This window comes from Rhineura floridana, chromosome 5, assembly GCF_030035675.1.
Source record: "Rhineura floridana isolate rRhiFlo1 chromosome 5, rRhiFlo1.hap2, whole genome shotgun sequence".
NCBI lineage: Eukaryota > Metazoa > Chordata > Lepidosauria > Squamata > Rhineuridae > Rhineura > Rhineura floridana.
Genome location: NC_084484.1, coordinates 28004752 through 28027953, shown reverse-complemented (window position 1 = coordinate 28027953; position 23202 = coordinate 28004752). Strand labels below are relative to the sequence as shown.

Sequence of the window (23202 nt, the reverse complement as noted above, 5' to 3'; positions counted from 1 at the left end):
GAATCTGCTGTCACCGAAACTGTTCGCTGCGGCTCTCCTTCCTCATTTCTCAGTTTCCTGCTATGTAGGTTTCCTCTGAATGAATGACAGGAGGGGTTTTTGTTTTGTTAGCTGTCTGCCATCCCATCATACTGATCCAGTGATGATACAGCTTATTACTGGGTGCTTGTTTATACCAGGAGAAGATCCCCACCTCAGCTCCAAACAGCGGCTAAGGCATTTCTTTCTAAATGCGTCATTGCCCGGCTTTTCAGGGGCCAATAAGAGGACCACCGCTTAAAATATCACAGGTATTGATTAAAGGGTGCATGGCAGGTTTCCTGTGGCAACATATGCACAAAGCAAGGCTTTCCGATTATAGGAAGCTGGTGAACCTGCAACTTGAAGCACTGCAGAAATGACAAAGGGAAAACAAAGCTTCATTATCAGTTCAGTTGCTGATAAATACAAAAAGGAAATCGATTGGCTTTGTGAGTAATTAGAGAGGTTTACCTCGTGGCCTCTGTGAAAAGCTTTACATAGTTATTCATCTCACCAGTAATTAAAGTGTCAGGGCTGTTAGTTTTAGCGCTAAATGCCATCTCTTATTTAAAACGGCATTTTAATGCCTCAGCGTTTAAATGTGGAGATCACAGCATATTTGCAAATAAAATGCTGCAACTGCCCATAAATAAATCTTCATCAGATTGTTAGCTTTTGGGGGAAGTTAGATCAAAGTAAAGCTTTAGAAGACATGAAATATGCTGCACACAGAATGTGTTCCGAATGGCTTGGTGCTCTGTAACACACACATAACAAAGGTAAAATAACTGCAAACCTTGGGAGTCTCAATGGCCTGGTTCAGCTGTAACACTGTACCCTAGTTTACTGCTGCTCAAATGAGTCTGGGTGAACCTCAGGCTTCTGCTGTCCTTCCTCCCCTTTATTCCACCATGACTACAGAGTTGGAGGCACTTGCTCCCCCGTTTAAACTTGCCACACTTTGTCATTTACCTGAACCAGGAACTGTGGTTATCTCAAAATATGGTTTATTGAAAGAACCTGGATCAGAAATCAAGATTTGGTCTTGACTTGTTTCAATAAACCGTAATGTAAACTAACTATGCCCTTGTCAGACGTAACAATAAACCAAGATTAGTTCAGACCCTGAAGTGGATGCTTCCAATCTCCTCACTGCCACCACACTGGAGAAGAAGAGGGAAGCATGTGAGCCTGACGCTCACCCAAGGTCATTTGTGTGGCACTAAACTATAGTTTAGTGTTAAGGTCAATGAAGATATTTCCATTGTTAAGAGTAAAACTGGTTTGCTTATGTGTTCTTACTGAAAGTCTGATCAATTTATATGATATTCTGTATGTGTAGCATGGAGAATCTGTGCTGCTAGATCTAAGCACTGTGGAAGTAGCATTTGTCTAACGGAAACATAGGCACTCCATTTCAGGAGTTTGAGGCAAGTCCCTTAGCTTTACCACAAGGTCGAACAATTGATGTTAAGCACTGACAACCTCTGCAACAGTAAACAAACAGTAGATGGGAGCCAGGTGGTCAGGTTATACAATTAACTTGATGCTATCTACACTATACACTTTGGCACAGCTCGGCCATTTCGCAGTACATCCCCGCAAAGAAATGCAGCATTATAAGGAGGCAAGTTTGTCCCTCTCTTTCAGTGTTGAAAACATTTTTTTCCCCTTATGAGTTAAGCTGTGGGGAAATTGTACCATTCCTTGGTTAAACTTGGTTAAACAAGCAGGGAGATAGCTTGAATGCAAACGGAGGAAAACTCCAAATGCAGCCGAACGTTACTAAGTACTCATTATCAAACCTACTCAGCGAAGGTGGTGAGGAAGACTTTGCCGCGTCAATTGCATCCTTGCTCTGTCGGGTAGTTTGGGGCCTTTTACAATCTGGCCTGAAGGAGGTGGTAGAACTGATAGTGGCTCGCTGTGGCTTATTTATTTATGAAAGTATTTATAGACCACACTTTTCATAGACTATATCAAGACGGCTTACAACATACAAAGGAATAATTTTTTTTAAAAAACCAATTCAAATTTCATTAAAAATAGCAATAAAAGCATAAATAATACTGTATGGGGGAAGGGGGGAATCCTGTTAAAAGACCTGTCTAAAGAATCCCCTTTTGAAAAGACATCTGAAAGAAAGTAGGAATGGTTCCTGCCAAACCTCTATTGGTAGGGAATTCCACAGAGCAGGGCCTGCCACACTAAAGGCTCGGTCCCTGTTGGAGGCCAACTGGACCTCTGGGGTGTGGGGAGCCACCAAAAGTGCCACATCAGAAGATCTCAGTATTGAGGTGAAACATAGGGAGACAGGCAGTCCTTAAGGCACTTTGGGTCCAGGTTGTTTAGGGCTTTGTGAATGAACACAAGTACCTTGAACCTGGCCCAGGAGCAAGTTGGCAACCAGTGCAGCTCTTTCAGCAATGGGATAACATGTATGTGTTTACATAACTTGTTTGCAAAGTATTTTGAACATAAAATTGCTTGCATCTGCCAGGACCTTCATTCCACTGTTACAGTGGATGAATCTCAAGAGTGTCCAGAACACTACCGAATCCTGTTGTGTTGGATGAGTTTCAGTTAGTAAAACTTGAGGATGTGGACAAAGTGCTTGATTCAGTCTGGGCGACCACCTGTGCTCTTGACCCTTGGCCCCCGTGTCTGATAAAAACTAGCAACGAGGGGATGGCTAGCTGGGCCAGGAAGATGAATTCAGCTTCTGTACAAGAGTGGGTGGTCTCTGCCTGCTTAAAGGAGGCAGTGGTAAGACCACTCCTTAAAAAAATCCTCCCTGGATCCAGAAAATCTTAAGTAATTACTGTCCAGTTGGCAGTCTCTCCTCTTTCGGCAGGGTCCTTGAGCGTGTGTTTGAGGGTTAGATCCAAGCTTTTATGGATGAAACCGATTTTCTAGATCCCTTTCAATTGGGGTTTAGGCTTGTTTTTTCCACAGAAACTGGCTTGGTCACCTGTATGATGACCTCTGTCAGAAGAGAGACCGGGGGAGGTGGTCCCTGTTAATTCTCCTTGATCTCTCAGTGGCTTTTGAGAGAATCTTCTGGAGCAGCTGTCCAAGTTGCGGATGGGTAGCACTACTCTGCTGTGGTTCTAGTCCTACTTGAATGGTGATTTTCAGAGTGTTGTACTTGGAGACTATTGTTTGGCCCCATGGAGCCTTCAGTGAGGGATTCCAGAAGGTTCGATTTTATCCCTCATGCTTTTCAACATCTACATGAAACCTCTGGGTGGAGTCATCTGGAGTTTTGGAGTCTGTTGCCAGCAATATGCTGATGATGCACAGCCCTATCTCTGCTTTACATCTGCAGGTGTGGTAGTGGATGTGCTATATCAATGTCCTGCCACAGTAATGGACTGGATGAGAGCCAACAAACTGAAACTTAATCCAGACAAGACTGAGGCACTGTTAGCAGGGGGTTCTCTAGACAAGGTGGATGTGGCTTGCTCTGGATGAGGGCACACTCCCTCTGAAGGAGCAGGTATGTGGCTTGAGGGTCCTTCTGGATCTGTTCCTGTTGGTTGAGGCTCAAGTGGCCTCGGTGGCGTGGAGTGCCTTTCATCAGCCTTAACTGGTGGCCCAGCTGTACCTCCCTCTGAACAGGGATAGTGTGTCTATGCTCTGGTAATCTAGGTTGGGTTAGTGCAGTGCGTTATACATGGGGCTGCCTTTGAAGATGGTTCGGAAACAGTAGCTGGTGCAGAATTCAGCAGCCAGATTGTTGACCAGAGCAGAACAGTTGGAATATATAACACCAATTCCAGCACATCTGCACTGGCTACCAATTAGTTTCTGGTTTTGATCTATAAAGCCTTATATCTCAAGGACTGCCTCTCTACCTGTGAATCTATCTGGACCCTGCATACTGGCCTTTTGTATTCTTCCTCTGAGGGAGGTCCAGAGGGTGGCAACATGAGAACAGGCCTTCTCAGTGGTGGCTCTCCAGTTGTGGCATGCTCTCCAGTTGTGGCATGCTCTCCCCAGGGACACACCTGGCACCATTGTTATCTATTTTGAGGTGCCATGCTAAACCCATCCTTTTTACCTGGGCTTTTGGCTCTTAATTTGAAGGGCTTCAGGTATTGGTGACCTCTTTTAGTGTGGCAGGTTTTGCAAGACCTGTCTCTTATCTGTACAGATGTGTTTTTGGTTTATTGGTTACAATTGGCTTTAGTGTTTTATTGTTGTTGTAGGTCACTTTGGGTAGCTTTTGCAAGGAAAGTGACAGTTGTTCTTGTCATCGTAGTAGCAGTAGCACCAGCACCAGTCATCATCATCATCTTTGAAAGGACTGCCAAGATTCATCCAGAAAAAATGCAGTGTATGCCTGATTGGTCCATGGGTCACAGGCTGGTCTTTGCAGTTATTTATTTATTTAAATATTTTAATTTATATACCGCCCTAAGCCCAAAGGCTCTCTGGGCGGTGTACAAAAAGATAAAAACAAGCACAATATATAAATACAATAAATAATAATAATAATAAAACAAACAAACAATAACGAACCAAACAACATCCAAAATATGGAAATGCTGTTTAAAATACACTTTAAAATGCCTGGGAGTATAAAAAGGTTTTCACCTGGCACCGAAAAGATAGTAGCGTCGGCGCCAGGCGCACCTCATCAGGAAGACTGTTCCACAGTTCGGGGGCCACTACTGAAAAGGCCCTGGTTCTAGTCATCACCCTCCGAGCCTCTCGATGGGATGGTACTCGGAGGAGGGCCTTAGATGTTGAGCGTAGTGTACGGGTAGGTTCATATTGGGAGAGGCGTTCCACCAGGTATTGCGGTCCCATGCCGTGTATTGTGAGTTGTCGCTCATGAATATACATTTCAGTCCCTGAACTGGAGGCCACAACTGATCTGCATATTTTAGATATATGTACACTTTGATTATGAATTACATGAATGTGATACATCCTAGGCCATGACTGGAGATGGAGACGGGCCATAGCTCAATGGTACAGCATCTGCTTTGTTTACAGAAGGTCCCAGGTTCAATCTTAGGCCTTTCCAGGTAGGGTTAGGAATATCCCATCTGGGTTTGCAAGCACCAATAATCAGCTGATTGTCAGGGCTTGTAAAGTGCTATGCTCTGGACTTTGCAGGCACTGATGACCAGTTGAGATCAAAGCCCTGTGCCTTTGCCCGTGTAGCTTAATTTCCAATGTGAATATATTTTTTGAATGGAAGAGTATTCTTTCATGTGAGGTCCCACCTATAATAAGAGGACATACTGCCCAGAGTCAGGTTTACCAGCTGCATGGCCATGATCAAACATCAAGCTGAACAGTAGCATGAACGCCTCTCCCGACACGAACCCACCCGTACACTACGCTTAACATCCAAGGCCCTCCTCCAGGTGCCTACTCCGAGGGAAGCTGGGAGGATGGCAACAAGGGAGAGGGCCTTCTCAGTGGTGGCCCCCAAATTATGGAATTATCTTTGTGACAAGGTGCACCTGGCACCAACACTATTATCTTTTTGGCGCCAGGTCAAGACTTTCCTCTTCTTCCAGGCATTTTAGCACTTGTTTTTAAATTGTTTTTTAAAAAATGTGTTTTTAAATTTGTATATTTGTTTTTAATGTTTTTAATTGCTGTAAACTGCCCAGAGAGCTTTGACTATGGGGCAGTATATAAATGTAATGAATGAGCGAATGAGCGAGCCTTGGATCTATGTGTTGCTCCCTTTACCGGGAGCAGGAATTCAGTATCTTTTTCATAACTGTGAATTGTCATGTAGTCAAGACCACTGTTCTTCAAACTTGGGTCCCCAGATGTTATTGGATTGCAACTCGCATCAACCCCTGCCTGCATAGCCAATGGCCAAGGATGATGGGAGTTGTAGTCCAACAACATCTGGGGACACAAGGTTGAAGACCAGCAAACTGTGGTTAACATTAACTATGGTTAATTTCAAACAATCCAGCTTCAATTATAGTTTAAACAAGCACATTTCAGTAAATAAACTTAAACCCTAAGATTAACTAGGGTTCTGGGTCCAGAAGATATGGCATGCTCTGGTTAATCAAACTTAGACACGTCCAGCCTGTTTCTCCTGGCTATGTGGAATGAAGAGAAGGGGAGAGCACATGGTTTGTTTCTGCTCGTTCATAGTGCGTTAAACTGTGGATTAGTGTGATGTGAAAACTAGGCCAAAGACATTATTTGACTTTCACTCCTAGTGTATGGCCCCTTTTCAGGCTGAGGCCATCCACTTCCATGCACCAGAATGCACATCATCCAGCATTCTTAAAACAGGGAGCAGGAGAGGGGACTGCTGCACAGTTTTAATTTTTCCTTGTATGAAGAACTGATGCCATGAGATACTACTGTCCAGAATGCTCAGTTGATTTTTCTGCTGTAAATAGATACCAAGATGCCATTGATAAATATGAGACCGTGATGAAAACGGAGACCAAAGTTCCTGTTTATACCACTCGAGCCAAAGAGAGAATCTGCCACTGCCTCTCAAAGGTAAATGCTTAGTTTCACTTTTTTTTCCCTTTTGGCAGAAAACAAATGCAAACATAACAAACACTGACCGGGTTGGTCTTTCTTCCTTTTCCAGAACCAACAGTCATCAGAAGCCATCAGGGTTTGCACTGAAGTTTTGCAGCTGGAACCAGATAATGTGAACGCTCTCAAAGACAGAGCTGAAGTGTATTTACTAGAAGAGCAATACGAGGAAGGTAAAAACTGAATGATAGTGGATTGCATTCCTTGGGATCTTTAGTTTTATATAGAAATCACCTGTGTAGAACAGTCTGTCTTTCCATTTTCCTTTATACAGAATGAATCCCACTAGAAACCTCTTATTAAGAATTACTTACCTGCATTTAAATGCACCCTTAATTTGGAATAGTTAAGCCAGTGTGGAAGTGTACTCAGCGCATTATGTCCAGGCATGCTTATTCGTCTCCAAACTTGGGCTCTGTTAAACTAGTTCTGCTTTGCAGTGGAAGCCAGTTGTGCACAGTGTGAATTGGCTGGGGCTTGTCATGTTGTTGTTCATGAATTTATAGCTTACCTTTCTCCAAAAGTACACAAGACAGCAAACCTTGTTGCAAAGCCTACTTCCCCCTTCCATCCCAAGTGTGGTTTTACAACTTGATTTTTGTTCGTAAAAAAAGCACACATACAAAGAATCAAACTTTTTTTTAAAAGGTGTCCCATTTAATGTGGGGGATGGAAAGTAGGCAAGACAGTATTCCAGTTGCTGATTGGTACATCTGCGTTAAAGTGGTGGTGATGAGTTAGGCTGCCTCTGCTTCAGGGAAAATAAAACTGTAGTGAGCCCTGTTTAGAAGTGTGTTTGTACACCCTTTATTGACTTATCTATTTAAGAATCTCAGAACTTTGGCAAAATAGTGAATCTACACAGTGTAGATAGGAGCAGTACGTCTTCATCAAGTGAGCTTCGACAATGGAGGCCTAAGAATGTTATCATATGGATCATTGTAGGATTTGCACGATTTCTTAATCTAGGCATGCGTTGTATCTGTCCTTACATACACATAGTCATTAAGAGAGCCAGGCTCTGCCTGACTGGTAGGAAATCAACCCTAAATCAGTCATTCTGTTGATTATGCTGGTTTTCTGGCACTTTGTGCTCTTCCCATTTTATCCTCACAACTTTCCTGTGAGATGGGTTAAGGTAAGAGACGATGACTGTTCCAAGATCACTCTGTGTGTTTCATACCTTGAACAGAAATCTTGAACCCAGTCCAGGACACTGGCTTTCACTTTGCCATTAGGGGGTCACTAAATAACCTGCATGCAAGAACCTTCACTCCATTAGCAGTGGTGTATTGCAATTGCCCATGGCAATAAATGGAAAAAAGGCAATATTTCAGCAGGCATTAATCCATTATGAGATTTTATAATACGTATTTTAAAGGGATAGATGAGGCTGTCTGGCATTTAACATTACTGGGGCAGTAAAGCTGTGAGATGGAAAAATCACAGGAGTGTCACTTTCCAACTCTGATGTAGCCATAGAATTATGTACGATGGGCATGAACAGCCATCTCCTGCTGGCTTTCTAAGTGAATGGCCAAAGTGTTAAGAAATGTCAGTGGCAGGCAAAGTACTCTAGTGGCAAATCACAGTAGGCTGGCTTAGTGAGAATGAAAAAGAGTAATCAGATTTGCTCTTTGTTGGTGGATGGATGTTTTAAATCACTGGGGCATCAGAAGTACTTTTGTTTTGTTTTGTTCTTCAAAAAGGAATTAGATGCAGCCACTGAGTGTCTTAAGTGATATAAATTGGTCACCATCTCCAGCCGGCTTGCCCAGAAACAGCAGAAAGATAAATGTAATGCCTACTGAGAGAGAACAGCTGCAGGAAGATAATCTGATGCAAATACTTTGTCTTACTTAGAAAAACTAGAAGTCTTGAGATCTGTAATGAGACACTCCAAGATTAGAAACGGAGAAACCAAAAGATTCATTACGTAGGAAATGCAAAGCAGGCCGTAGTGAAGGGCACTAAAACGGAAGCTGAAGGGTTCCATTTATTAGTATATGGCAGTCATAGAATTATAAAAATGTACTTTGTTTCCCATCCCTTCAGTGGGTTTGTATGTTGTTTTTAAAGACAGCAGCAGTTTCTAGAATGCTTACCTTTGTGAAAGAAGAACTTGCTACATAATGGCTCCAGTCAAGTAGCTCCTGAGTTCACACAGAGCTCTTTGCATGCCCAGGCATACCTCATTTTCTTTTGTGGACATGAATGTATGCACACAACATTCCTTGGACGTGGTGCTAGTGGGCACACTGAAGCTCTGCAGTGTCTTACTTTGGGGAGCAGAAGCCAGTTCTGTATTTGATGGCGTTTTTCCATTGTCATGTATTCTCTTTCCAGGGGGGCAGCCCACTTGAGCTCATTTCATGTTCAAATGAGCTCTGTTAGGGCAGTGTGTTGGATACAGTTTGCCAAATAGCATAGACATATTTGGAGCGCCTGTGAATTATTTTGGAGTGCTTAATTCAGACTGCCTCTGCAGCTTTGAATCAAATAGGGAATGAGGAATGGGGACAAGGAACAGGGAGCCAACTTCAGTCTTGCACGATTTTCCTTATGTTTTGGTGTTGAAGCCCAAAAGAAAAATGCCTTAAAATTGACAAATACTACCCTAAGCAAACGTAGGTAATCTGCACTCAGTATAGTTTTAATTTGCTCATTTTGTGATGATTCAGTGTTTGAATTTCTGAAGACCTGTTGATAGGAAGGACTGGGGCACTTACAGGGGAATGAATGGGAGGTACTAAAGTGAAGAGCAAGAAGTAAAGAATGGGAAGGGGAACAGAGAATTAAGTAAGCAAACGTTAATATTTCTGTGTAACTGGTGTTGCTTGTCTTGGGTTTTCGGCTTTTATAAAACAGTATTAACCCGACGATCAAATCTCAGCTTAATAATCTGAGATACACACAAGCTTCAGGCACCTCTATGCAGCCATTTTGCTACTCCTTTCGCACAAGTGAACAAGCCAGGAACTTAAAATGATGAAGCTGAGGTTATCATACTTTGGACACAGTGAGAAGACATGATTCACTAGAAAAGACAATAATGCTGGGAAAAACAGAAGGGAGTAGAAAAAGAGGAAGACCAAACAAGAGATGGATTGATTCCATAAAGGAAGCCACAGACCTGAATTTAGATCTGAACAGGGTGGTTTACAGGAATACCCAGCTTTAACATACGCAATGGGACCGGAGCGTGTATGTTAAGTGAAAATGTACTTAAAGTGAAGCACTACTTTTTTCCCACTTATCGATGCATGTACTGCACTGCAATCATCATATACGGCCTTAAATGATGTAAATAACGCCTTTATAACTAAAATAAACACAGTAGGCCTTATTTTAAGAAAACGTTTGTAGTTGGAAACTGATCTAAAGAATTTTTTTATTTTTTTATCGCAATCAATTAAAGCAGGAAAGGAAGATGGGACAATAGGACAATGGGGGACAATGGAGAGGTATAAAATGGGACAACGGAGAGGTATAAAACGAAATCAGGGGATCTACAGTACTGTAAAGAGCATGAGGTGCCCCACACACACACACACACTGCCGCCACCGACCTAGGCCGGGGCAGGCAGAGCTCTGATCGCTGTTAAGTACAGTAGTAAAGAACTTAAATGTACTGTAAAGAGTACTGTACTTAAATGAGAACCTTCAGGTCAGGAGTCTCTCAGATCGCTCTGATCGCTAGGTCAGGAGTCGCTCAGATTGCTACGGGAGATGACGCTTCGCAACGCACGTGGCACGTGGAATGCAAGTTCGGGCGTTCCATCAGTGTCCATAATTGTGAAGCGCGTGTACATTAAGTGGGGTATGGTGGAGTATGGAGCATGTCCGTAATTGCGAGAGTCCGTTAAACGAAGGTACGTAAATCGGGGTATTCCTGTATAACAGATGCTATTGGAGGTCGCTGATTCATAGGGTTGCCATAAGTTGTATGTAAACCGCCCAGAGAGCTTCAGCTATGGGGCGGTATATAAATGTAATAAATAAATAAATGTAATAAATAAATAAAATAAATAAGTTGTAATTGACTTGAAGGCACATAACTCTGCTATCTTTTTGGCGCCTTTTGAAGACTATCCTCTTTCAACAAGCCTTTTAAATTGAGACCTATCCCAGTCTGCATCTGTGTCAGAATTGTTTAATATGTTTTTTAATAATGTTTCTAACCCTTTTTAAAGGTTGTTTTTTAAATTGTTTTTAATGCTATTTTGTATTAATGTATTTTAAGATCTGTGTTTATGAAGTTTTAAAGTGTTTTGGTGCTTTGTTTGCCGCCCTGGGCTCCTGCTGGGAGGAAGGGCGGGATACAAAATAAATAAATAAATAAATAACAACAACAGTTAACTGCAGTTAATTTAATCGCCATTGAGAAACTCTGGTTAATGACTTCCAAACAAGCCAAAAAATGAAGCCATAGTTTTAGTTGGTTTCCTAACCCTGACTTGTTTGGAAGTCGATAACCCAGTTCCTGTTTCAGATATAACAGGCAGCTCTGGTTAACCTTGATTTCCTGGCCTCTTTTGCTGCTTGTGCAAAGAGAGGAGAGAAGCAGGTGCCTGAATATTTTGGCTTGCTTAGCTGAGAAGCAATTGTCCAAACACAGCCAATGCATAATTTAAAACTTGAAATTGTGCCCTCTGTGCTGAAGATGAACTATTGCAAGATATCGGTGTATGTTGTCTTTTATGTATTATGTATAGCTATTCGGGATTATGAAGCTGCTAAGGAACACAGTGACAATGATCAGCAGATTTTAGAAGACCTAGAGAAAGCCCAATTGATGCTCAAGCAATCTCAGAAAAAAGATTACTACAAAATTTTAGGAGTAAAAAGGTGAGTACAGGATAGTCAATATGTTTCTGCTTATTTACTTATCTGGATATATATCCTGCCCTTTCTCCAAGGTGCTCACGACATCAGCTCCTCCTAACAAGCTCATGAGTTGCCCAAAATTATCCTGTACACTCCATCGCTAAGCAAGGATTTGAGTCTCTCATGTGCTGTTTAAAGAAAACTAGTTCTTGAATGGAACTGAATGTCCTATCACTCCTATGGCAATGGGAAACATCAGATCTCTTTATATCAGTGCTATAAACAATTGATCTACAAAGAGACAGCAGGAATAGCACAGTTGCAGCATCCCCAAATTGTAGAACAAGAATTGTGATTTATCTTTGAGTGGCTTCAGGCATTATGTAATACAATTGAAATGAGAAGTGCAAGTAACTCACACTTCCTGTTCACCATGTTTCTTTATCACGGCCCAAGTTCAAACTGTACCATTTCCTGTTCCCAGGAGTGAGAGATGTGACTTTCCAGTGCAGGGCTCACCTCCCTGTGTGTGGGTAGAATTGAACATTTCTATATGGCGCTTTAGAAAGAAACGTGGAGAACAAGAAACATGATCCCCATGCACTTCCTTTTCCTGTCTGCCTACCTCACTTCCTTTTATCATGTTCAAAGCCACTCTTGACAGTTACACCACATGCTAGTGGAAAAAGTATGCATGGGGGGGGAAGTATAGTTACTGGTTTCATTGACCTGCAATCTTCTCAGTTTCTAACACTGATCAGCATAGAACCCTTATCACTTATCTTGAAGAGTTGAAAGGTGCCTCAATGATCTTGTAACTCAACCTTGCAAATGCAAGAAATCTACTGATACAGCATCCCTGATAGGTGTCCATCCACCCTCCGCTTAAAAGCCTCTAACCAAGGCCAGGCCACCACCTTCTCAAGCAGCCTGTTCCACTCTCAAACTGCCCATACCATTAGGCAGTTCTTCCTCATGATGAATCAGAAGAGTAAAACTTTGCATAACCTCGCCCTCTTGCTATGCCACATCTTGCAGCAACCAAACCCAGTTAGTCCAGTGGTGTTCCTTTTGCCATTCCCTTGTTCCACACTTCTTTTCTCCTCCACAATACTTTTGAGTCTTCTCCAGCCTCCTTAGTAAAGTACATAATTTTTTATTTGCTTGGCCGTAAGCCACAACAAAAACTAAAACATCAATACAAACTAGGATCCAAAAAGCCAACGTGTTCATACTGGCAGGAGCCATGATTAGATCATCTCTGACCTCCAAAGTGGTATGCTGCATCCTAAAGCAATGTTAATTTTGAACAGAGAGCAAATTCATTTGAGCAGGCAGCACCAAAAAGCCTCATTAGCTAAAGGCTGAAATGAAGTATTAAGCAAAGAACAAAGCCAGTGTTATGGAAAAGCAAATAGCTGTGAATGAGCTGGAGAAATATGGGGGAAGAAAAAATGATATAAAAGATCAGTGGCTGGAAAAACTTGGAAAGCGAAGAAGGTGATTGCTTGAAGCATGCAAACTCCTGTCTTTAAAAGAGTGCAGATCTGAGTGCAGAGCTGTCTAACAGAGCCAATGCTCTTCTATGCAATAGCAAAGAGTTATGCAAAAAGACATTCCCACCCTCCCCCTTGTTTTGGTGCTGGGAGTAGCCCTTTAATCCCAGCCCCCACATTCCCCAGAAGCAACAACTACTGGGCCTGCTCTGGCAGCATGAAGGCAACAGAGGTAAAGAGGGGCAGGTTTACTGCCAGGGCCTTACTCTGTATTCCAACAGTGGTCAGGGTGGCTCTGCCTGTCCTCAGTTGACCGCTTTTCACTTATAAGGAACGCAGCTGTGCATGTCCCCGGTCTGGATCATGCTTCCAGTCCTGTTCTCCTCCATCCACCCTGGATAGTGCCTTGTACTGCATATGGCACCTTTTTGGAAGCAAATAGCCACCGGAAGGGGAGAGCGATTTTTTAATGAAAAACTGGCACAGCCACCAATCTGGATTGTGGCTCCACAGTTGCTTTTCCTTCAAAAGAAAAGTGGCCAGCTTAGCACACTTTTATAAAACCATGTTTGTACCTCAGAATTGGTACAAAGTTGCATTAGCAAAAAAAATGTCGGTGGAGCAGATCTGCTGTGGTGACAGTCACGTATATTTTTTAGCTCTAGGGCAAGGGTAGGGAACCTTTTAGGCTCTGAGGGACAGGTCCTTATCTGGGTCTAGCCTTGTGGGCCAAATTTGACAGGTGGGTGGGGCTACATACCTGTCAATCATATGATGTCACAATGTCAGGTGACTGCACTTTAAAGTCTCAAAGTTGGGATTTCAAAGCACCATGTACAGCTCAGGCACCTGATCGCGCACCCAATCCAGCAGACTTCAGCTCAGCTGTCCATCAGTTGATGGGTTAGTTGAGCCAAAACCTGCTTTCTCTTGCCACTGCACACTCAGGTTTGTGCATTGACAACCATGTCGCTGATGCCACATATAGCATCAAGTGTGGGGCAGGTGGAAGGATTTAGGGAAAACTGCCCTTGTGGGCCAAGTTTGAACTCCTGGTGGGGCTACGTTCACCCTAGCAGCTGCAAGTTCTCTGCCCCTGCTGTAGGTTACAGGGTATCACTGGGCTGCCCCTCTGAGTGCAGAGTGGTTAATACACTTGAGCATTGTAGCTTTGTTACTCCTGCATTTCACTCATGTGAATGTGGACTAACACGTTCTTGCACACTCAGCAGCCTATGGCAACTTACAAAATTAGATTAATGTCGCTTAAAACTCAAAATAAACGTTCCACTTGGCCCAAAATTCAAAGAACTATAACATTCAAAAGGCAATGACTATGTATGAGGGAAAGAGTTGTCAGAGAAAGCTATTAACCACGATGCACTTTCTGTAGATGCAAAGTAACATAAATGCCCTGAAGAAAAAACTTTGGGTTTCTTTGCAATGCACTGTGTATTCACTGAGCACAATTGGATTTTCCATAGGAGGACTGCCATCAAGTGGGTTATAGCTCCACCGATCATCCAAAGGCAAGAATGTTTTTGAAGTCAAGACTAGGGGCGTCAGGCCCCTCCCACTCTCCAGTTCATTCTTGCCTTCGTCTGTGCAAGTTGGATATATAGCTTAGCGTCTAGATAAGTTTTTGTGTATTTGTGTGACAGGGTGTGGAGGTTTTGTGTGTGTATTCGTTATTTCCTTCCCTCTGTCTTTTACTTTAGAGTCTGTGGGACTGACTGTACTTTGTCTTTGTACTTAAGGGGGATCCCCTTTTTGTCTATTTTTTTCCCTCAGTCCCTGGCTATTTACTGGGAGACCGCGGCTGCGGTTCTCCCTTCCTAAGGCGGCGGACGCAGCCTTGTTACGGGAGCTTACAGCTGCAGCTCCCTGCCTAGCCGAACGGCGATTCTGGGAGACCGCGTCTGCGGTTCTCCCTTCCTCAGCCAGCGGACGCAGACTTAATCCAGGAGCTTGTGGCTGCAGCTCTCTGCCTTGCGCCGCCGCTCTTTTTTCAACTCGCCACCTATTTTCGCAGCAGCTCCCTTAGTTTTTTCTCCAGAGCCTGCGGCTTCGGCTCTTTCTACTTTCAGTGTCCCTTTCTGGTTGGGCTGCCCCGCCTCCCCTGGCTCGTTCTGCGGCATTTTAAATCTCGCCGCGACTGCCTTCGGAGCCTGCGGCTGCGGCTCCTTATTCCCCTTGCCTCTTTTGGCAGATGAGTGTTGCAACAGGTTCTTAATGATGATTAGGATGTGGGTGGTCCCTCCCTGTTATGGGCTGCTTTGGTACATCCCGCTTGATGGCAGTCCTCCTATGGAAAATTGACCATTGGTCTCACCTGAAGGGTGATTTTCATAGGAGGATTGCCATCACAACCCTCCCAGTTGGAGGATACCTAGATATTTTTTGGGTTTTTTTCATATATTCCTGTTACGCTATTATATTAGATTTACTAGTGAAGTCAAGACTGCTATTAATGTTATATAGCTACGTTAGAGTCATATTATTATGATTATTGCTATTGTGTTATGTCTTTGCTGGTAGGCCCGTTGGCCTTTTCTCCTGCATTTTTAGATATCTCTCTTTGGACTCGCTGTGAACGAACTGGAGAGTGGGAGGGGCCTGACGCCCCTAGTCTTGACTTCAAAAACATTCTTGCCTTCGGACGATAGGTGGAGCTATAACCCGCTTGATGGCAGTCCTCCTATGAAAATCACCCTTCAGGTGAGACCAGTGGTCCATTTTATTCTTATTTTTTGGATATATCCCTTTTTATTTAGTGAAACTCTCACATTTGTTTTTTCTCTACCATACATAACCAGGGAAAACATTTCTTTTAAAATAATAGAAAAGGATTCCAGCTAAGATAGCTTTCTTGAGCCCTATTCAAGTGTTCAAGTACTTTGTAAGGGGATGGGGAAGACTATGTAGAGGGCATGGAGGCTTATGTGCTGCCTAGGTCTGAAGGGGGTTTCTAAGCACATTCTGATAAATGCACTAAGACACCTCTGCATGATCAGGAATCCTGATAACACAGGATACCTGATCATGCAGAGGCCTCTAATCATGTTTAGCTGAATGCAGCAGGGGAGCCCTTTTAAACCTTCCTACTCAAGTCTCCGGTGGGGATGTTGGGGGTGGGGCTTGCTCGCGCAAACACTTCTGCTCATCACACAGTCGCTTTGAACATCTGAAGAGGGCTTTGGATGCTGGCAAATATGTTCAGCGTGTTGGTTTTTTTGAAGACTTCTCTTGGAATGAAAACTATTGGAAAGCTAATTTCCTATGCTCTCCATAGGAATGCCAGAAAGCAAGAAATTGTAAAAGCATATAGAAAGCTAGCAATGCAGTGGCACCCAGATAATTTCCAGGATGAAGAAGAGAAGAAGAAAGCAGAGAAAAAGTTTATTGATATTGCAGCTGCCAAAGAAGTTCTCACTAATCCAGGTATATGGGTTGATAGCTTGTGCAGGGGCCCATTTGTTTTCAGAACGATAGACCGAGCCAACAGGTTTGTTTTGCATGATGGCAGCTGGTAGTCTGGCTGCCTCTGGAGGGCACCACGTTGGCTACCTCTGATGTAGTGTATTGCTTCTGGATCCTCCTTCACTTGTGAAAAGCATTTTGCTTAACTGACATTAGGGCCAAATATTATCAATTAAGTTACAGTTTAAGTCAATGCTTTTGAGTGACTTTAAGGTAAATAGAAAGGATGTTTGCTGCGGGAATAATTTTCAAACTACAAATGCCTTAAGTGCATAGTGTTTCATTTTTCTTCCATTTACTTTAATTGGGATCTAATTGACCTTAACACTCTTAATGGGGTTGTGTGTTGATGCCACAGAACAACTGACACCCCCTCCTGCCCAGTTATTGTAGGAAAATACTGGCGAGTATAAAGTGCCATAGATAAAATTGAAAAGTTTTCTACATTTTTAATACCCATAGTTTTTGACCCCAAACACATAGAATTCATTTATAAATGATGTAAAACATTGTACTTATTCACAGATAGATACTTGCACAAACTACCATTTATGGCAGATAGTTAATGAGTTAACTGTGTTTAAACACACTAACGAATGGTGGACAGACTCTTCAAGGGTTGCTCACTTGAAGAAGGCAGGCATGACTAAAGGCACTGCAGGGCCATGTGTTTAGCCCTGCCCCCAAAGTCATATGGCTTCTCTTACTGCCACTTGGGGGGGGGTGTAACTTCCTTCAGAAGTGGGTAGCTTCCCTGAGCTAAGTAGGCTCCCCACTTCAGAAGTTATCCCCCAGCATCGCATCTTTGGGGGCAGGGTTGAATGGGTGAGCCTGCAGCCCCTTTCATCATGCCTTCCCTCTTTATTCGAGCAATGCCTGAAGAGAGCCAATGAGTATATGCTGATCTGTGAGAGTGTGTGGTGTATTGCTACAACGTCTGTTCTCAGAATTGCCTTGGTGTGTGGCTGCTTGCCAGAGAAAGGCCTTCACTCCATAATGAAAGCCTTGGAACCTTATCATGGGTTGAGCCTATTGCATCTTCCATCACATCCTGAGATATTCATAAGAATAGTCCCCAAGTTTTGAATGAAAGCTTTGCTGTAGGGAGAAAATGTGGTAGTTTGCAAAGTATGATAATGTTTTTAAAAAACACAGTCTTTAGGAATGAGGTTGCTCTTATGCCATTTCAAGTTAAGTGTAAAGCAGATACTGTGGCTACTATCCAAGCAATTAAAATACTATCGGTCTTCCATGTTTATGAAAGGTTCTAAAGCCGATTTGAATGATGTGTCAAATTCTATGGATCTCATGGTCATATGTGTATCTTTTTAGAGATGCGGAGGAAGTTTGATGCAGGAGAAGATCCACTGGATGCAGAAAACCAGCAAGGTGGAGGAAATCCATTTCACAGAGGCTGGAATTCATGGCAAGGATTTGACCCATTCAGTTCTGGAGGACCATTTAAATTTAAATTCCATTTCAATTAGAAACTCCCACCCCACTTCCCTCATTTTTGTTTTTAAGAGCTTGTCTTTATTTTTATTTCTAGGTAATTTCAAATAGTGGTTTGGTCCTTGAACTTTAATGAAAGTCAGCTTTTCACAAGAGTAAACAAGTCCAAAATGGAGAATGACACAACAGCAGTTCTGTTAGTACTGATTATGGGTGTCAGACTTCTAATCTCTAAAAAGGTGGAAGACTATTTGGAGCTGTAGTAGTCTTTTGAACCTCTCCTTCCAAAGTGAGTTATGACCTTCAGCTCAAGACAAACCCATGCTAGAGAAGCAATTGATTCAAGAAAGCACTTTAAATTTTTTTACTAAACTCTTAGTGACTTTTGTGGGACTTGATCATGTATTATCTTCCTCCCTACAGACATAAGAAAGCACAACATAGTTTTTGTTGCTGTTAAGAGGAAATGTTTGGTTGTCTGCTGAAGTATTATCCTTGGGAGACATTGGAGGATCCTCCCTGTCACTCTTCCTATTCTCGCCTCTAAAGTTCTCTTTAAATGTAGCCCAGGTTATGATGCATGCATGCCCCTCTAAGGAAGCAGGATATGGAATGGCCTGGGCCTTCCCTGGCCATAGATGTTATAATTTTCCCAGTGCAGCTTGTTAGGGGGGATTTTATGTAACATGAGTGCTCTAAAAACGCTGTTCTAGTGCTTAAAGTAATTCCCCACAGAAACATCCCTATGACTCTTATCCAAAACAGGACTTTTTTGTCTAGCTTGCTGACAACTTTTTCTAACTTATTTTTACAAAGACAGTTTTCTCTTTTTGGATTAAAACCTCTGCTCTTCTTCTGGTTGCTTCAGGAAGATACTTTAATAGAATGATATTCTTAGTTGGTGTTAATTAAATAGATCCATTTTGAGCTTTTCACTCAACATATGCTTGACATTTGAGCAAAATGATTGAGACATTGCCCAAATGTACAGAATTTACTTCAGATCTTGAAGATTTTTCTTAAAAGGGTGGGGGGAGGTAGAGATACATACTGTAATACATACGTTTAAGGTGATAGTTTTCTGATTTGTGATGAGGATATTAACAGTCTTACAATTTGATGAAAAAGTGCCCCTTCCTCCAAAGGGCAGGTTGTAGTGCTTCTCTGCCCTGCCTATTGATCAGTGCATCTAATTATGCATTTGGGGTAGGTAAGTTCTTTATGAAGGAAGCAGTGTTTTGCTCTGTTAAAACGTAGCTACTATACAACACCTGTATATTAGCAGGAAAGCCTTCCATTTTAGCTCAGCCAGCAAAACTGATAGCCTTATATCAGTCTGGGACATGTCTGATAGCCTTATGTTTGGGCTGTATTCTGGTACTTATGAAATGCCTTCAAAATGGAATCCAGAGCCCTCTCATAATGAGATGATGTATCTATAAAAGTGTGTTTTTAAAAATCCAGGCTCTCTCAAGCAGGCCATTTTTGAGCATTAAGAAATGTCTTTAGTACATTTCTAGCCTCGGAACAGGCTAGTCAAATATTTCCCTGCCTGCTCACTCCAGCTTTGAAGTCAAAAGTTCAAGAGTAACTCCAATAATGTTGTCATGTATAGTACTGGTATTTAATCATCCACAACCCCCCCAACTAGACCCTGTAACGTATGTGTGGACTGAGTTCTGCACATATTTCCCTTTTGCTGGATTTGGATCTGTATAGATTTGGTGCAGGTGTGCATTCTAAGAGTTATCGAGCCATGTGAATGGGCATGTACTCCTTTTGTGGACTGCACTTATAGCCAGATCAGGTCCAACCTACTTTTTCTTGCACATCCTAAACAGCAGAAAGGTAATCCAGTGGTTGAGGTGCTCCTATTGTTTTTGTGAGGACATACATTTTAAAATCATACCAGACCTTGCATAGTGCTCTTCCTAGGTAATAGTACAAGTGCCAATCTAATGCTTTTCGTGTGGATATATCCAAATGAAGTTTGTCAAAAGTATGATTCGAGACAGATGTTTTCTGGCAAGTGACCCCTATAATCCATGTATTTTGAGCAGTATTTAAAATGCTTTAAATCTTTTTCAGGCCATCATTTATAATGGAGGGGGACAGCGAGCCCCTCGCCTTCTGCCATTGTGCAATCTAGTGTCGACTTAATTTGAGTGGACGTCAGTTGTTTTGGGTATTCTTGGTTTCTCCAGAGCTATTATCCTAGCACAATTAGGGACTGCAAATTAGATTGAACAAAAGTACCTCAATGCAGGTTTTGTTGTCAAAGCAATAAAGACCAGTCAGTATAAATTAACATACACCATTGCAGTGTGAACACACTTTGGAAATAACTTGGAATAAAGCTCTATTTTAAAAAAAAGAAATAGGCCAGTGCTATGACATCCAATAAGTTCTTTTGAAGATGAAGAACCTTGAAATCATGCTAGGCAGTGTCCTCACTGGCAGTAACAAAAATTTGCTTAAAGCTGGGTTTAATTTATATTTGTTTCAAGTTTCTGTCATTTTTTTTATGAAACCAAATTAATACTGAAGTAAATAATTGTACCATAACTTTGAAGTAAATAATTGTACCATAACTTAAAAAAAAAAACAGTATATTGATGTTTCAGTGTGCTTGTGGAGATTTGTTTTGTTTTGGTGATGGAAAATTTCACCTCTTTGGAAACTAAGAAACAATTTATAAGGCAATTCAGTTCAAGATATTGGTGTTCTGATACTAAGTGCCTCAACTAGGAAAATAGGGCATCTTTCTCTTTACAAAATAACTACACTTACGAATTACAGCGAATATGAGGATTAACTTCCTGCTCAACAAAAATCTGCATTTTTGTTTCACATACCTATATGAGATATACAACTGTATGTTAACTCTACCCTTTTCCCCAGCATCAACTTTCTTAGATTGTATGGACTTTTTATATAGGATATTCAATCACCAGAGCACCCCACTTGAAATCTGAAATGGATTACCACATCTGTGAAAGCCAAGCTAGTCATAACTTAGGTAGCAAAGTGTGTTGTCTTTAGGCTACAATTCTCTACAGTCACCTTTGAGTTATGTCTCTTGAATTAAGTAGGCCATGGTTGAGTAGACAGAAGACTCAACTGTTATTCATATGAAACAGGAATGTGTGTGGGAAATCTACTTTCAGAAAAAGGGTGTGTGGAAAGTTGAACCCTGTTGCCTTCTCTGCATTACCTCCATAAGCTTTTCATGGAAAAGTGTTTCAAGTGACAATTTCACCCAAATTTAGATTGACATGTGAGTTAATAAGCATGGCTGCACCAGTAACTTCATATTCCTCCCCCCCCCCCGAGAACTAGGCCAAACTTGCACTGGATTGCACCATATCTTGCCTTAATAGAATGAAAGATACATAGTCTGCATTAATCCAGGTTCCTTTTGGTGTAGTAAACTGTTGAGACAACCACAAAGGGAGCCCGTTCGATTTTTTCTTTCTTCTGTAGTAGTAGGTGTTGCTTTTCAATTCCACTACTAGTGTGGACTGTGTCTAGGCAAGAATAGCTTCTATGGGCTATGCCTTAAGTTTGGGTAATGTTGAAACCTTTAAAGATTGCTATGAATCACTATGATGGGAAAGTCACTTGATTTTTGTTCAAATATACAACTAAGAACTCCTTTATGTCCATATTTGTTATGTTTATAAATAATCTGCCCTTGCTTCAGTTGAGCTGTCCTAACAATCAAGAAACGTTACATTACTTTTTAAGCCCCTCAGTTTAAAAGACTGGAAGCTATTCTGTTTCACTGAATTTTCACATTAAATTGATGGTAAACATTACAACAACTTCTTGCTGAATTCTGTACTTTGAACTTTTGAGCAGTTGAAGATGATTAGCAATATAAATATTGTATCCTTTTATTGTTTTACCCCACTTTTCTTTAAAAAGAAACCATGAATTCAATATAACAGTAAGGCAATCATTCCATCAGCACATGATGAATGGTCCCTTGGACTCACCTGAAGGGTGATTTTCACAGGTACGCCTGCCATCAGATTGGGTACTACTGCCATCTAGTGTCCGAAGGCAAGAATGCACTAGAGTTAAAACCTGGGCCTCGGGCCCCTCCCACTCCAGTCTTCATTTGCGACGAGTCCGAAGTGGTATATCTGAAAGGAACTGAAGGCCGAAGGCCGCAGCAGCAAGGAAAATAGAGGTAGGAAAATCGGAACAGGAAACACCATAGAACTTGCTACCAAAAACACAGGTTTTAACTGAGAACAGAACAGAGCACTAAACTTATAGCATAATTTATCTAGAAATCCCCCACAAGGGAGGGACGTGATGGCAGGCGTACCTGTGAAAATCACCCTTCAGGTGAGTCCAAGGGACCATTTTCCACAGGTAGCCTGCCATCAGATTGGGATGTACCAACGCAGCCCCTTAATAGGGAGGGACTACAAACAGCTTACGAATCAGAAAGGACATGTTGAAGGACACGTCTCCCAAAGGAGGCGTCAGCCGAAGCATAGCGATCAATCTTATAATGCTTCACGAAGGAGTTAGGGGTAGCCCATACCGCCGCCCTACATATGTCAGCAAGAGGAGCATTAGTTAGGAATGCCGCCGTAGCGGCAGCTGACCTGGTGGAATGAGCCATGATGTTAGATGGCACTGGCAGATTAAGAGACTGATATGCGATAGAAATACAGGCTCGTAGCCAACAGGACAAAGTGGATTTAGAAACCTTTTTTCCCAAAGACCTAGGGTGAAAGGATACAAATAATGCTTCTGTCTGCCTGATGTCTTGGGTGTGAGAGAGATAAACCTTGAGTGCTCTCCTAACATCCAGCAAATGCCAGGCCTTTTCGAGGGGATGGACCGGCTTTGGGCAGAATGAAGGAAGTATAATATCCTGGCCACAGTGGAATACTGAGGTGACCTTTGGACAGAAGGATGGGTCAACCCTCAGAATTACTGAGTCCTTATGAAACACGCAGAGGTGACGGACCGATGATAAGGCATGTAGCTCCGAAATTCTTCTTGCAGAAGTAATAGCAACGAGAAAAAGAACTTTGTAAGATAACAGTCTGAGGGGTACTGAAGCAAGGGGCTCAAACGGAGAGAGCTGTAAGGCTTGCAAGACCTTAGAGAGGTTCCAGGAAGGAAAATGGTGGCGTACAGGCAGAGAAAGGCGGGCAGCCCCTCTTAAAAAACGTTTGACGAGCGGGTGAGCTCCCAGGGGGGCGGCCGATGAGGAAACGGATAAGATCGAGGAGATGGTGGAGGCAAGGCGACGCAGAGTGTTTGGTCGGAGTCCCAATGTCAAACCTCTGTATAGGAACTGTAGAACATGCTGTACAGTGGCGTGAGGTGCTGAAAAACCCTTGGAAGTGCACCAGTTGGA

General features: G+C 42.4%; 1 protein-coding gene across 3 annotated transcripts in view; it reads left to right on the top strand.

Annotated features, from left to right (window-relative positions):
* DNAJC3 (DnaJ heat shock protein family (Hsp40) member C3) overlaps positions 1-21606 on the top strand; it is a 49865-nt gene extending 28259 nt beyond the window's left edge. For 2 of the 3 annotated variants that reach the window (XM_061630086.1, XM_061630085.1), the window contains exons 8-12: positions 6414-6519; positions 6614-6734; positions 11277-11409; positions 16177-16325; positions 17697-21605. In XM_061630086.1, coding sequence (XP_061486070.1) covers positions 6414-6519; positions 6614-6734; positions 11277-11409; positions 16177-16325; positions 17697-17851 — 664 coding nt within the window. In that variant the 3' untranslated portion in view covers positions 17852-21605. Of the gene's footprint in view, positions 1-6413; positions 6520-6613; positions 6735-11276; positions 11410-16176; positions 16326-17696 lie in introns of all 3 variants that reach the window. The other variant, XM_061630087.1, reaches the window with a different exon arrangement.
* Positions 21607-23202: the final 1596 nt, after the last annotated feature.